The sequence below is a fragment of the Ctenocephalides felis genome, unplaced genomic scaffold (assembly GCF_003426905.1).
Source record: "Ctenocephalides felis isolate EL2017-DRISC unplaced genomic scaffold, ASM342690v1 CF-g0.4_SCAFFOLD_01886, whole genome shotgun sequence".
In the NCBI taxonomy this organism is placed as follows: domain Eukaryota; kingdom Metazoa; phylum Arthropoda; class Insecta; order Siphonaptera; family Pulicidae; genus Ctenocephalides; species Ctenocephalides felis.
In genome coordinates, this window is record NW_020538040.1 from 112,285,975 (window position 1) to 112,302,033 (window position 16,059).

At 33.4% G+C, this 16,059-nt stretch overlaps 1 protein-coding gene across 1 annotated transcript; it reads left to right on the plus strand.

Annotated features, from left to right (window-relative positions):
* The first annotated feature begins 14,516 nt into the window (after positions 1-14,516).
* Positions 14,517-15,315, plus strand: LOC113375727 (cuticle protein 19-like). The gene is made up of 3 exons (XM_026615672.1): positions 14,517-14,531; positions 15,008-15,104; positions 15,176-15,315. The coding sequence occupies exons 1-3, from the start codon at positions 14,517-14,519 to the stop codon at positions 15,313-15,315; spliced, it is 252 nt and encodes an 83-aa protein (XP_026471457.1).
* Positions 15,316-16,059: the final 744 nt, after the last annotated feature.

Sequence of the window (16,059 nt, forward strand, 5' to 3'; positions counted from 1 at the left end):
TTTTCGTATATTGTTTGATAGCATTAATACGAATTTTAATAATGAAAATAGCTTTTCATGCAAAAATATATTTTCTGCTATAAACTAATAATATGGTTCATGGTGCTCGATATTTATTATATTCTCATATTATACGTATGTGCAAACTTACTCATATATATACGAGGTCTGTTCAAAAAGTTTTCGTAATTTTCGTTTTTTCAAAAAAATATTTATTTATTCGTCTACATTAATGTGGTCCCCTTCAAAGTAGTCCCCCCCAGATATAATACACTTATGCCAGCGTTTTTTCCAATTTTCGAAGCACCCTTGATATTCACTTTTTGATATGTCCTTGAGCCCTCTCGGCGATTTTCTTCAATCGAGGAAAACCGCCGTCCTTTCATGGGTCTCTTCAACTTTGGGAATAGGAAAAAGTCACACGGAGCCATATCTGGTGAATTTTTGCACTTTGCAACACTTTATTTCATTTTTTACGCAAAATTTAATACAAATTCTTTGACTTTTTCAATTCTTCCATTGTAAAAATCGCCGAGCTCAGAAAAACACGTCGAACCTTAGCGACTACCACAGACAAAGTAAACAGTGAATATAGCTGAAAATTTCATCATACTTTAGGGGCATGTATACCAACACAATGAAAAAAATTTTGACAATCAGACACTCCAGACCCGCGAAATTTAATTATTAGTAATTCCGGGTACTTTTTGAACAGACCATGTATATATATATATATATATATATATATATATATATATATATATACTAGCTGACCCGGCAAACGTTGTTTTGCTAAACCATTTCTAGAGAATCAAAAATATTAATACTTTAAGTGCATAAGGATGTGTTGTTTGAATGCTGTATATAATAAGGTATTATAAAAACAATAAACCCCATTAGTTTGTCTATATTTTGTCAATACAATCAAACTGCAAGTTTTATACACTTTCTATAGAAAACATCGTATAATCCAATCCGAGTCTTTTTTGGCCTTTTGGCTTATTAATTACGTTTCAAGTTTTTCAGATTCTTTTTGGATTTTGGATTTTAGATTTTGTGTATAATTGTAAATAATACTACTGAGCTTATACAAAATTTTCAAATTTTTGCGAGGAGAGATAAAAAATGAATTAAGTATTTCTTCTTTGACCTGCTTTTTGAAAAGTTGCAAGTTATATTCTATGAATTAAAGTAAATTTAATAAAAAGTATATATGTAGAGCAGGGCGAGACACAAAGGTACAATTTGACTTTGAGCAAATATAAACTATATTGTGAAAACCATAACAAATATATCACAACAAATAAGACATATCAAACGAACAATTATCTGACTACGTTCAGTAAACTGACTTCTACTTCATCATTGTAGAAATGTACTTTTTTGATGTCTTCCAAAAATTTGTTATCTAGTCCTTTTTATCCTATATGCGGGGAAACTTGTAACGGGCAGGTGGCAAAAGGTTTAAAGCCTTATTATAATTTTAAAGGTATTTTACAAAATAATTACATTTTTAACTAATGCTAAAACTTTAGGAAAAAAATACTTTTATTATGGATTTTCAAAGATTACCGTTTATCTCCTCCATTTCAAAGATTTGATTTTCAAATCAAGTTTGTACCTGGGTATACATCTTTTTTCCTCTACTTTCAAATATTGCTGTTAAACAATGCTTAACTTTACTGATTTTAGGCACATCGGTAGTGGACCTGTTTAATCCCGGACCTTTATATATTACTATCTATTCTGCGATAAATTCTGGGAAATTAAAACTGGAAAAATGTTATTCGACAAAATGTCCATTTGATCGATACCAAATTTAGGTTCTGAATTTAAATAAAATAAATAAAAAATAATATAACCTAGAAAATGTTTTATAAATACCAATGAGTATATAATTATACAAATGAGATCTTTCAGAGCACCGTGTATGAGAAAAATATGCCAAAAAGTGCATTTTCATATTAACATATCAAAAAAGTTTATATTTTGAGTCTCTAGTAACACTTGCGGCCCATTTACTAACGTTTTTGTATATAAATAAAACTACAAACAAAACTACTTACTACAAATTTATCATAAATAAATAATATTTGCGTAAAACATCCTATTAAACGTAATTGAACATCATCTGTCAAAAGCGTTTTTAATTAGTGAAAATAATATATTTTTTGAACCGTCAATTTTTTTTTCAAAAATCATACATCGTTTTTTCTCGAAGTTTCCATAATTATTGACATTTGCCATTTTAGTGTTTTGTTTTTTTTTAGTAAATTTCTGTCTAAATTTATTAAAATTTATAAAAATTATATATTTCTATAACCTAAGTTGGATATATACGCACACGATGAGCCAATAAAATTTAAAATCTGCTGCGGCTTTTTTTTAAATCCACTCGATTAAAATATGAATTCATTTAACAATTTTTTATTTTAATTTATTATATTTTTAAAAATATTATTTTATTATTTAAGTTAAAAAAAAAACACTTTAATCAATAGTATTGATTCATCATATTCAAATTTCAATCCTCCGGCGCGTTCAATATCGTTGCGCAGTCTGTATTGAATGAGCTTCTCGAGCATTTTTCCAGCAATGTCTAACATGCAGAGTGGTCTAAACGAGGATGGTGTTACAGGGGTTCCGTACCTTTATATATTGTCGCCTACCTTTGCCACTTCTACACCGTAGGAAAGGCGCCAGTTGCCAGACAGGCATTGTAGGCGTTCAGGAGAATTTCTGGAAAATTCAGGGTTACAGTCTTGATCACTGAGGCTGGGATGCCATCAGGATCTGGTGCTTTTTCTGTCTTTATGGTTTTCGCGGCATCTTGACAGTGAAGAGTGTAATTTTACTATTTTCGACGTATTATCTCTTTTTCCGTGGCGGGTGTTTAGGAAATAGTTATGCTACGATGCTATTTATCAAAATTCTTCTGGTAAAGCTTCACCAACTTGTTTTGCAACAATTTGAAAGGCTTTGCCCCAGAGATATTTGTCGAGATCGTTGCAAATCTCTTTCCACTATCCGGTTTTAGCTGATTATATGGCTTTATTCAGAGACATTTGCCTGTTTGTACTCGTTTGTGGCGCGGCGAAGTAGTGCATGGCATCTGTTTCGTAGTTCTGCTATCTCTGATAACCACTAATATGCTGGACTGTGTACACCCTAATTTTTTGCTTGTGGATAAAGACTGTTGTTTCCGTCTCTCTGCGGGTACTTAGTGTTGATTCAATTTGAAGAGTAGCTCGAGGGCTGCTCGCAACTTTTCAGGGTCAAACTTCTAAGTATTCCCCCTCCGTTTGTGAAAGTTGCATGGCCGAGCCGGACCAGATCCATTACTGAATGTCACATGTTGATGATCACTGCCACTATACTCTCCTGATACAGTTCAGTCTCCAATCATGTTTGCTGTCCTTGGAGTGACCCACGTGATATCGAGGATAGATTCCTGATATCCTGGTCTTCTAAAAGTTGTAATACTCCCAGTATTTATCACATTAAGGTTCAATATTTCTGCAAAGTCTGCCACGTCATTTTCTCTGGTGTCCGAGTATTTGACGCCCCATTCGGACAATTTTGAGTTGAATTCACCAGCTACAATGACTTCTCCGTCGAACTTGCCGATAGTGTCTTTTATGCTTTGCCATTTTCTGGCAAAACACGCTAATCCTTTCATTTGGTGAAAGGTAAACGCTCACATAGTAGGTCGTGGAAGTCTTGATCCAGACGAAACTCTCTCCGCTTCCGTTGTTATTGACGGCCACATTTATTGGCGAACCATGTTTTATCTTGAATATTCATATATTGTTCGCAGAGAAAGCAGATATCGATCTTGTCTTCAAAGATGCGTTGGCGCAGTAGATTTTGCGCCAAGGCACATCTATTCAGATGACCTTATAGAAATCGTGTCATTTCTGCTCTCTCATGGCTTCGGCAAGTGCCACATGGATTACCCTTACAGGTCCCGAATCCAACGACATAGCTCTCGCTGTTCCGGTCTTCTTTGTCTACAGCACATAAAAAAGCATTTTCGTTAACTCACCCAATTCTTATGCGAGCGCTATTTCGGGCTTTGATTGCATTGGCCTAATCTATCTCACAAAAGGCCGCTCGTAGTCCTTTTGATGTGACTTTAGTCAAGTTCACTCGTCGAATTTCCAGTTTTGTCGTAAAGTCCCGATTGAGTGCTTTGTGAACGTCGTTTTCGTTAGAGACACCATCAAGGTCAAGAATCTCTATTGTCGTTTGCGGGGTCAGTGTTTTTAATGTTCCTATGTTATCAGTTGCTGCCCTTATCGCGGCTGCAAAGGCTGCACTGTCTTCGAACTTGGGGATTATTTCCAGTAATCCAGTAATACAAATCCATATCTTGTCAGTTTGATCGACTTTATGTCTACGCCAGTCTCTGTCGGGTTTACTTTTTCCTTGATCTCCTTAAGAAGATCAGCGTATGTTCGTCCTTTAGTTGGTTGAACCAGAACAGTCTTGGTTCTATGTTTCTTCCGGGTTGTCCTACGATGGTTGTTTCTGTGCTTAGCACTATCATTTGATGCGACTTTCTCAGTTTCCGGTTTTTCGTTTTGTTTCAAGGTTACTTCCGGTTTTTAATTAGTGAAAATAATATATTTTTTGAACTGTAAATTTTTTATTCAAAAATCATACATCGTTTTTTCTCGAAGTTTCCATAATTATTGACATTTGCCATTTTAGTGTTTTGTTTTTTTTTAGTAAATTTCTGTCTAAATTTATTAAAATTTATAAAAATTATATATTTCTATAACCTAAGTTGGATATATACGCACACGATGAGCCAATAAAATTTAAAATCTGCTGCGGCTTTTTTTTAAATCCACTCGATTAAAATATGAATTCATTTAACAATTTTTTATTTTAATTTATTATATTTTTAAAAATATTATTTTATTATTTAAGTTAAAAAAAAACACTTTAATCAATAGTATTGATTCATCATATTCAAATTTCAATCCTCCGGCGCGTTCAATATCGTTGCGCAGTCTGTATTGAATGAGCTTCTCGAGCATTTTTCCAGCAATGTCTAACATGCAGAGTGGTCTAAACGAGGATGGTGTTACAGGGGTTCCGTACCTTTATATATTGTCGCCTACCTTTGCCGCTTCTACACCGTAGGAAAGGCGCCAGTTGCCAGACAGGCATTGTAGGCGTTCAGGAGAATTTCTGGAAAATTCAGGGTTACAGTCTTGATCACTGATGCTGGGATGCCATCAGGATCTGGTGCTTTTTCTGTCTTTATGGTTTTCGCGGCATCTTGACAGTGAAGAGTGTAATTTTACTGTTTTCGACGTATTATCTCTTTTTCCGTGGCGGGTGTTTAGGAAATAGTTATGCTACGATGCTATTTATCAAAATTCTTCTGGTAAAGCTTCACCAACTTGTTTTGCAACAATTTGAAAGGCTTTGCCCCAGAGATATTTGTCGAGATCGTTGCAAATCTCTTTCCACTATCCGGTTTTAGCTGATTATATGGCTTTATTCAGAGACTTATTTGCCTGTTTGTACTCGTTTGTGGCGCGGCGAAGTAGTGCATGGCATCTGTTTCGTAGTTCTGCTATCTCTGATAACCACTAATATGCTGGACTGTGTACACCCTAATTTTTTGCTTGTGGATAAAGACTGTTGCTTCCGTCTCTCTGCGGGTACTTAGTGTTGATTCAATTTGAAGAGTAGCTCGAGGGCTGCTCGCAACTCTTCAGGGTCAAACTTCTAAGTATTCCCCCTCCGTTTGTGAAAGTTGCATGGCCGAGCCGGACCAGATCCATTACTGAATGTCACATGTTGATGATCACTGCCACTATACTCTCCTGATACAGTTCAGTCTCCAATCATGTTTGCTGTCCTTGGAGTGACCCACGTGATATCGAGGATAGATTCCTGATATCCTGGTCTTCTAAAAGTTGTAATACTCCCAGTATTTATCACATTAAGGTTCACTATTTCTGCAAAGTCTGCCACGTCATTTTCTCTGGTGTCCGAGTATTTGACGCCCCATTCGGACAATTTTGCGTTGAATTCACCAGCTACAATGACTTCTCCGTCGAACTTGCCGATAGTGTCTTTTATGCTTTGCCATTTTCTGGCAAAACACGCTAATCCTTTCATTTGGTGAAAGGTAAACGCTCACATAGTAGGTCGTGGAAGTCTTGATCCAGACGAAACTCTCTCCGCTTCCGTTGTTATTGACGGCCAAATTTATTGGCGAACCATGTTTTATCTTGAATATTCATATATTGTTCGCAGAGAAAGCAGATATCGATCTTGTCTTCAAAGATGCGTTGGCGCAGTAGATTTTGCGCCAAGGCACATCTATTCAGATGACCTTATAGAAATCGTGTCATTTCTGCTCTCTCATGGCTTCGGCAAGTGCCACATGGATTACCCTTACAGGTCCCGAATCCAACGACATAGCTCTCGCTGTTCCGGTCTTCTTTGTCTACAGCACATAAAAAAGCATTTTCGTTAACTCACCCAATTCTTATGCGAGCGCTATTTCGGGCTTTGATTGCATTGGCCTAATCTATCTCACAAAAGGCCGCTCGTAGTCCTTTTGATGTGACTTTAGTCAAGTTCACTCGTCGAATTTCCAGTTTTGTCGTAAAGTCCCGATTGAGTGCTTTGTGAACGTCGTTTTCGTTAGAGACACCATCAAGGTCAAGAATCTCTATTGTCGTTTGCGGGGTCAGTGTTTTTAATGTTCCTATGTTATCAGTTGCTGCCCTTATCGCGGCTGCAAAGGCTGCACTGTCTTCGAACTTGGGGATTATTTCCAGTAATCCAGTAATACAAATCCATATCTTGTCAGTTTGATCGACTTTATGTCTACGCCAGTCTCTGTCGGGTTTACTTTTTCCTTGATCTCCTTAAGAAGATCAGCGTATGTTCGTCCTTTAGTTGGTTGAACCAGAACAGTCTTGGTTCTATGTTTCTTCCGGGTTGTCCTACGATGGTTGTTTCTGTGCTTAGCACTATCATTTGATGCGACTTTTTCAGTTTCCGGTTTTTCGTTTTGTTTCAAGGTTACTTTCAGATCCCGTGTCCCTTTCTTTTTCAAACTTTGTCGAGCCACTTCCGTCCAGTTATTTTCTACAGCCGATTTTTTGGGCGAATGTGGGGCTAAGTGTATATACCAGCCTTTTGTTTGTATTTTGCTCTTGGGTTTTAGGGGTTGGTGTCTGAGTTACACCTGATTGAATAGTTGTCTCGAGAGAGGTCTATAAAAAGATAAATTCATAATTTATTTGTTTCTTTTATCACGTAAAAAGTTATTAATATTAAAAGGTTTAAATTCGAATATAATTCCTATATTTTTATTAACAATTCTGCAATTACTTAGGCAGGTAAGTGTTGTTAAATAAATAAATACTGAATAAAAAGTGGGTAGGTTAGGAAAAAATGATAAAATAAATTATAATAGTTTATAAAAATTGACAAATAATCATAAATCATTGATCTATCGATAGTTTATCAACTATATGTGAAGCGTTTTTGACCGGAGGCACCGGTTGACATACAGTGATGCTGTGACCGCGCGCTCTCCGCCCTCTATCTCGAAAACGGTTCACCGTATGAAAAAATATTTCCAACAAAATTTGTAGAGCATTTTGTATTCTACAATATTGATAATGGACACAAATAGCAAAACACCCATAAGATAGGAAATAAGATATTTACAAAAAAAGCAAAAAAGCCGATTTTTGTGACCTTTGACCTTGAAATTTAATAGTTGCGCACACCCTACAATATGAAGGTTTTAAGACAACTTTTAGGGTGTCAGTATACAAGTATTTACAGAATTACAGGTGGGTATCTCAAACTCCAAGGTAAAATACTAAAATGACTAAACTATAAAGATTCAAATTGTATACACCAATTACAAATTACACCTACACAAATTAGCAGATATTTTATAAATCTTTTAATAATATGTACACATTTTGTACATTTTTTTTTTGGTTTTTGCACCAAGATTTTTAACTTCCCGAAGGAGAAGTTTATGAGTTCATCAAAAAATCCGATTCGCTAATTTTTTGTTTTCCCGACGTTTCAAGCCATTCTGAATCGAATGAGACCAAATTTGGAAAAAGTATGTGTGTTTGTGTGTGTGAACAGATTTTTTGCCGTACATCGTCGTTTTCTCAAAAACCGATTTCGAAAATTTAAAAGCCATTTGATGTATCTCGATGAGGACTAACGTTTCTCAGTTTTGTGTGACAATCGGCCGAACCGTTTTTTTGTAAATCGCAGAAAAGTAAAAAATTTTTCGTCCAGGTTTTAGCCCGCTATTCTGAATCGATTTTGGAATTTCAAAAACTGTTCGAAACATATTGGTTGGGAATCGACCTGATTAGTTTTTGGTAAAGATCGGCCGGGACGTTTTCTTGTAATAAAGTATTGAAAAATTTTCTCCGACGTTTTTCATAACTTTTTTTACGGTAGATACCACAGATCATACTAAAATATTATTGGCCTTATAGAACTTACTAAAATATTACGTCCTCACGACAAGTAGTTTAACTTTAAAAATTTATCAAAGTTTGAGCAAAAGCGTAGTTTTTTGTCGTTTGTTAAAATTAAAATTAGACGATTTACTTGGTATAACAATAGAGTACGTATTCTTAATGAACATACTATGCCATTGAAGTTTTATGAAAACTGGTTCAAATATAAAAATTATTGATTTCTGAAAATTTGCTTTTAGAAAATACTTTTAATCACTCATAATTTGGGAAGTTCATGTAAATATCAATACCAACTAGTTAATTTAAAATTTCACGTATATGGTTCAAATAAATGTCCTCGACATTTTCGACAGTACGGAATAACCGTTTCAAGGATACGTGACAAAAAAAAAACAAAAATTTCAATTCAGTTTAACATTGGTAAACTTCTGAAACAATGCAATGTTGTTTATCATACCTATCAGGTAAAAAGTTAAAGGGCGTACAGAGTTGTTTTGAAATATATTCACTCAACCACAAATATTGAAGAAATAAAGCAAGAGATTGAAAAAAAATGGGCATAAATTGCGTAATATAGTTAACATCATATTCTCAGATCAAGAGAACCGCTTAAAATGTACTATGTAGATTTGGAGCCAAACAAGAATAATCATGAAATTTTTACTGTGAATAAAATTTTAGATAAAATAGTACACTTTGAACCACCAATACGATCTTCACAAATCATCCAGTGTAGTATATGCCAAGACTATGGACACAGCAAAACTTATTGCAATGAGCCACACATGTGCTCTAAATGTGGAGACGCTCAACCTTCAAAGTCATGTACTAATTATCCTAAAACTCTTGCAACTTGTGCTAACTGTTTGAATAAACATACTGATAACTTTAAAGGATGTTCAATATATCAGAAAATTATTGCAAGAATAAAAGATCAAATAAACATATCACACGGTAATCGCATTGAAAATCAACATAGGCCAACAATTACTAAGATCATAGACCAAATAAGGCATAAAAATTCTTAGCGTATAACATATGCACAAGTTATGAGATCACAACAATCTCATCAACAGGCTAACACAACCAATAAAAACTCTACTGAAAATTTAACAATGTTCTTAAATAAATTGTTCAAAAATATGTTTTAACAATTGATGAATCAAAATAACATGATTATAAGCATGGTATCAACTCTCATAAATAAAATAAAGTAAACGCCATAGCAAGGTTTATGGCGTTATAGAATGCAAATGAGCTTTTGAAGCGCAAACATGAAACTTAGTTCTTTCTTTACGAGAATAAAATAGATATACTCCTTGTTAGTGAAACACATTTTACTCAATGCTTAAATATCTATGTCCGGCGCAGCGATTATAATAAAATTTGCTATTATTCACTATGAGCTCCAAAATTTTAGTAAAGAACAAATTCAAGCAACTTCTGTAAAAACAAAACTGATAAATTACAAATTAGTAATTTCCGTATACTGCCTCCCTCACATATCATTAACAGTTCCCAATTCTACGAAAATTTCTCAATGAATATTCTTATGGATCTAAGTTTATAGCTGGCGGTGGCTTTAACAGTAAACATCCTCTCTGGTGCTCAAGGACATCAAATACAAAAGATAAACAACTGTATAAGATGATCCTTCGACACAGTTTTTCCACCTTTTTAACGGGTACACCCACTTACTGGCCAGCCGATCCTAAGAAGAAACCTTTTCGTCGCTAATGGTCTAAGTTTGTGTTGAAATACAAGCTAGTTACGACCTTTCATCAGATCATACCTCCGTAGTAGCAACCATATTCTCTACAGTTGTAAATCTGCAAAAAACTCTAAAACCTCACTCTGCTAAAACCAATTAGGAGCTATATCGCCAAGTTACTGAGCAAAATACTAATTTAAAAATTAAACTCAAAACAAGTCGGAAAATAGAAGATGATATTGCAACATTTAACAAAACTCTGCTAGAAGCTGTTTAAGCTGCTACACCTACAGTTCAACAAAATCAACAACATTCTATTCCACTTGAAATAAAAGAACTTTTAAGTGAAAAACGTAAAGTTAGACGCAAATGGCAGCATATACATCTACCGTTTGACAGAAACATTCTTAACAACTTAAAGAACTAAACGAGGAAAACTTTAATAATTATATACAATTACAAAGTATTACAAAGCTCGATATGATAACTCTATCTGGAAACCTATTAAGAACATGCTAAAACCCACTCTCAAGAATCCACCTTTACGCCGTAATGATCTAACAGGAGCAGAAGGTGATGATCCATCTTGATCAAGAAGCGATAGAAAAAAAGTGGAATTATTCGCCCAAGATCTATCACCAGTTTTTAAACCAAATCCTGATCGCATCACTCCAAATGATCTGGATTTCAATCCGTTACCACTAGTGAATAAGAGCAGTTGTCTTAAATTCCTTTTATTGAATATGGTACTCAAAAAAATTTTTAAATTAAAAACTAAGAAATCCGCTGTTTTTGACTCAATTACACCGAAACTGTTGAAGAAAATGCCAAAAAAAGGATTTATCTTACTAACATACTTATTTAACTCTATAATTAGGCTAAATTATTGGCCAATACATTATAAAACTTCAATAGTTAAAATGATTTACAAAAACGGTAAAGACCTATATAATGTATCATCCTACCGACCTATTAGTGTCTTACCAGTGGCATCAAAAGTTTTTGAAAAACTTTTGCTTAAACATATAAAAAACAATACTAACGTAATTCCAGACCATCAGTTTAGATTTCAAAGATAAAATCGAGTGTTGACGATCGATCCAAAAATAACATAGAATTGTGAACGTCATCCACAATAACCTAGAAACAAAACAATTCTGTTCATCAGTTTTCCTTGATGTGAATCTATAAAAATCTATATATAATAAATTCCATTCAAAAATCTATATATAATAAAGTCAAAACAATTACTGAATGTCTTAAGAGTGGCATATTGTAATTAAAATGTAAAAGAAGTAAATATGAAAACTTCATCAGCTTGCTTGGTTGAGGCAGGAGTCCCACAAGATAGTGTACTGGGTCCATACTTTTAACTACTCTATACTATATATACAAGACATTCCGGTTTTGAAAGAAAAACCATTAGAGCTTTCGCAGATGATATAGTAATTCTACTGACAAAAATTCATTACTAGCAAGCATCAAACTGCAACAACATTTCAATAAAATTAAAAACTGGTCTAACTATTGGCGCGTAAAAATCAATGAAGACAAATCTCTCCATATAACATTCACATTAATAAAGGGTATGTTTGGGTCAGTACCCAAATACCGCATAACGATCTGAGAATCGATACTGTCGAGGATGTAGTGTAAAACAGAAACGAAATTCATCACGACAAGATCAACAACCACAAAAACTCCACATTAATTTCCATGTTAGAAGATTGATCCCTTTGATTAGTGTCTTAAAATGGAGTAGGCCACTGGGGTGACCTCCATTATGTCGTATATGTAGAACTCCAGTACTATTACTGGAGTTCTAATAATCAGCACGATAACTTATATTATATAATTTTTTATTTTTTTGATTGCTATTTAGCTATTGTTAAAAAAATAATAAGCTTATATAAACGTGCAGATTTATATGATAGTGTACAATATCGTATTTGGTAGTGTCATCGATTTTTCACAGAATCACTTTCTGAGAAAAATGTGTTGGAACAGTTTTTTAACTTCCCGTAGGGTAGTTATAGTAATGGGCCGAAAATCAAAAATAAATTTTTTTGCATATCTTCACATTTTGAATGTTTGTGAACATTTTGGCATACCTCAGAAAAAATGGATGTGTGTGTGTTTTGTGTATCCGCATTTTTTCGTTTACGTTTTCGGGCGCACGGATCAACCGATTTGGTTCAAAAAATATTTCATTCTTATTGATAGAGAAATGTGCTGATTAGTTTTTGGTAAAGGCAGGTCCAACCGTTTTGGAAATACGGAGCAAAGAATGCAGAAAATAGAAATCGAGTTTTTGAGAGATCGGAGCATCCGATTTGAATGATCCAAAAAACATTTAATTTGTAATGATTGGGAGAAGTGATGTTAGATTTTGACAGAGGCAGGTCCAGCCGTTTTTTATATACCAAGCTAATTGTGTAAAAAATGGCAGTTTTTGAGAGAACTAGGCATCCGAGTTGGATGATTCAAAAAACTTTCTGCTTGTTTTGACAAAATAATTGCTTTTCGAAAAAAAATTTTTTTTCAATCTTATTCAGACTTTAATTTGAATTTTGACTAAAATTCTAAAGCTCACTTATATACTTTGAATAAATAAGTTTAACTTTGCAATTCAGTTTATATAATTCTTATAAATATTAGAAAATGTTATATATTTATAAGAATCTATTTCAAGACATTTAATGTTTCTCGAACATTTCGTTTCGGTACGGGAAGTTCCAGCAATATACCTTAAGGCACGATGCTATACACTACTAGTTAATTTAGCTATTAAAAGTAATACAAGTGCATTATTTATACAAATTTATCAGGCTTTGGATGAATCACGCTCTTTGAGAATACAAATTTTGTTCTATAATGTGTATTATTCTATTTTCCAAAAATAAGTAATAAATACATATATTTTCATACATATAAGCGCACGGTGTAATATGAGAATATTATAAATATAAAACACATTAAATATATTTTTGAAAAATGAAGTAATTTTAATTATGATATAAAAATGATAATTTCATACCAGTTGTCTATGTAAAAGCATCGTTTACAATCAAAACAATAATTTTAATTTTGGCAGAACAATTATTTTAAAATTAAGTTAATTTATTTCAACTATTTTGTTAATCGGAATTATTGTAAATACTATTTACAATAATTCACTATTACAATTTTTTCTAAAATGTTAATATATTAAAAAAGAACATGATTTAAAACAAGAAACACAGAATATTTTTAGTATTATTTTTTTTTTTATTTGTCTATAAATAAATCACATAATTCATACATGTATGAAATTTTATACTTGATATAAAAGATAGAAAGAATTTGCCGATTTTATTATATAAATTCATCAATGATGGCCATGATGTGCGTAGGAATGTAGATCCAGTTTTGGAAACAACCGAATTAAAACCTTCTCTGTCATTGGCAGCGTATTTAACTTTGCGTGGGGAACCATCAGGTTCAACGAAAGAATATTGACATAAGATATCATTATGAATTTTAAATATATAAAATATTTTTCAGGCAATAATTATTTATAGTATGTTACCTTTTACAGCATCTCCGTCACGAACTTCATGATGTGATTTGACGTCTCCGGTATGGTGGTTGTTGACACCATATTGGAATGAGTATTGAGGATGAGTCTACAAAAATAAATAGGTATCAATTTATTAAAGATTAATATGAATTCACATAGTTAACTTCTCGCATGACTATAGAAATTACAAAAATGTGTTTCGTGTGTATACAATTTTTCGTCCACGAATTCGAGAGCACAGATCAACCAATCTGAATAGACAGATAGATATGTGGATAGGTTAACAAATGAATTGGTAAACAAGTAGACAATTGGAACAGATAGAAGATTGGAGATTTAGTCTGTAGGCAGGCCAACCAATAAGCAGGTCGACTAGTCGGCAGGTAAATAGATAAATATGTAGGCAAATAAACACAAAATGTGACAAGTTAAAACTTAAAAAGGTGGTCACTTATATAGTTAGACATTTGAACGAGTGAACAAGTATACTATATAAATGATAATAACTAATAATACGTAATATTTTTGATTAAATAAAATATTTACACATATAAGGAAGTTCATGAAACTTGGCTTGAAGAAAAATGCCACTTAAACCTAGTTGTAACTTGGTGTGATAATCAAATTCATGTGCATAGAAGTTGTGGTAACCATAGTTCAAGCCATGCTCTGCGTAGACTAATTCATGGTCGGCGTAAAATATAATAAAAAAAATATCAGTTGACAGGGAATCAAAATAGTATTAAGCATGGCATTCGCAAAGGTAAATGCATAAGTTTAGCATATTTTTAAATGATTTGATACCATTTTAATGACTCAAGTACGATTAAAGATCATAAATTTATATATTTATTATTTTGTAATTATAATTTGTAAATCAAGGTAATTGCTTTTTGTGCCTCGTTGGTAGTAGTTAGCGCCTATAGTCATGGAGGATCAGTTGTGAGCTACTCAACAGTGTCTCACGACTCACCAGTTTGATATTATAATTACCATCCATATGGATATGGATATGTCGCCCAAAGTTACTCAAATCTAGTAAACCACAACAACCACTACGCTCATGGATATATTGGTCATGGCCTTAACCACGCCAGCCATGCATTAATTTACACAGGACTTGGCTTGAACTATGATCACCACAACTCCTATGCACTAAACGATTATCATCATGTAAGTTAAAAATTATGTGAAATATTTATAAACCTGTAATAATTTAACACTTTTTTATTTGTGCAGACTCATCCTCAATACTCATTCCAATATGGTGTCAACGATCACTATACCGGAGATGTCAAATCACAACATGAAGTCCGTGATGGTGACGTAGTAAAAGGTGACATACAATTAAAAATTTTCGCCTGAAAAATATTTTATATGTTTGGAATAATTATTGTTATATCTTAGGTCAAAACTCATTGGTTGAACCTGATGGTTCCGTACGCACCGTTAAATATGCAGCCAACGACAGAGACGGTTTCAATGCAGTCGTTTCTAAAACTGGACCGACTGTACATTCCCACGGACATCACGGTTATCACTTGTAACGAAATAATAAGATTTGCTACTGTACATGATCAAAATACCAAGGAATAGCATGTACTTTATTAATAGCCATTTTTTTAATTAAAATTAGACGATTTACTCGGTATAACGATAGAGTACATGGTCTTAATGAACATATTAAACCATTAAAGTTTTACGGAAACTGGTTCAAATATAAAAATTGTTGATTTTTAAAAATTTGCTATTAGAAAATACTCCGAGTTAACGTGTTCGTTCGTTTTCAGTTATGTGTAATGAATCCACTCTGAATACTTTTAATCACTCATAATTTATACATATCGGAAAGTTCATGTGAATATCAATACTTATTTGTACTTATTAATCTTAATCAATATCAACGTCAATATCAACCAGTTAATTTAAAATTTCACGTATATGGTTCAAATAAATGTCCACGACATTTTCGACAGTACGGAATAACCGATTTGAATAATTTAAAAAACATTTGATTCGTATTGATAAGGAGACATAATGATTAGTTTTAGGCAAAGGCAGGACTATCCGTTTCAAAGATAAGGGGCAAAAAGTGCCAAAAACGGTAACTCAGTTGTCAAAAGAACGGAGCGTCCGATTTTGATAGTTCAAAAAACGTTTTACTCGTATTGACAAAATAAACAACTGGTAAACTTTTGAGGAAGTCAGGTCTAGCGGTTATGGACTCTCAATAAAAATAAGATAAAAAATTACCATTTGACGGTCAAAAATGTTTATTGGACAAATGTACA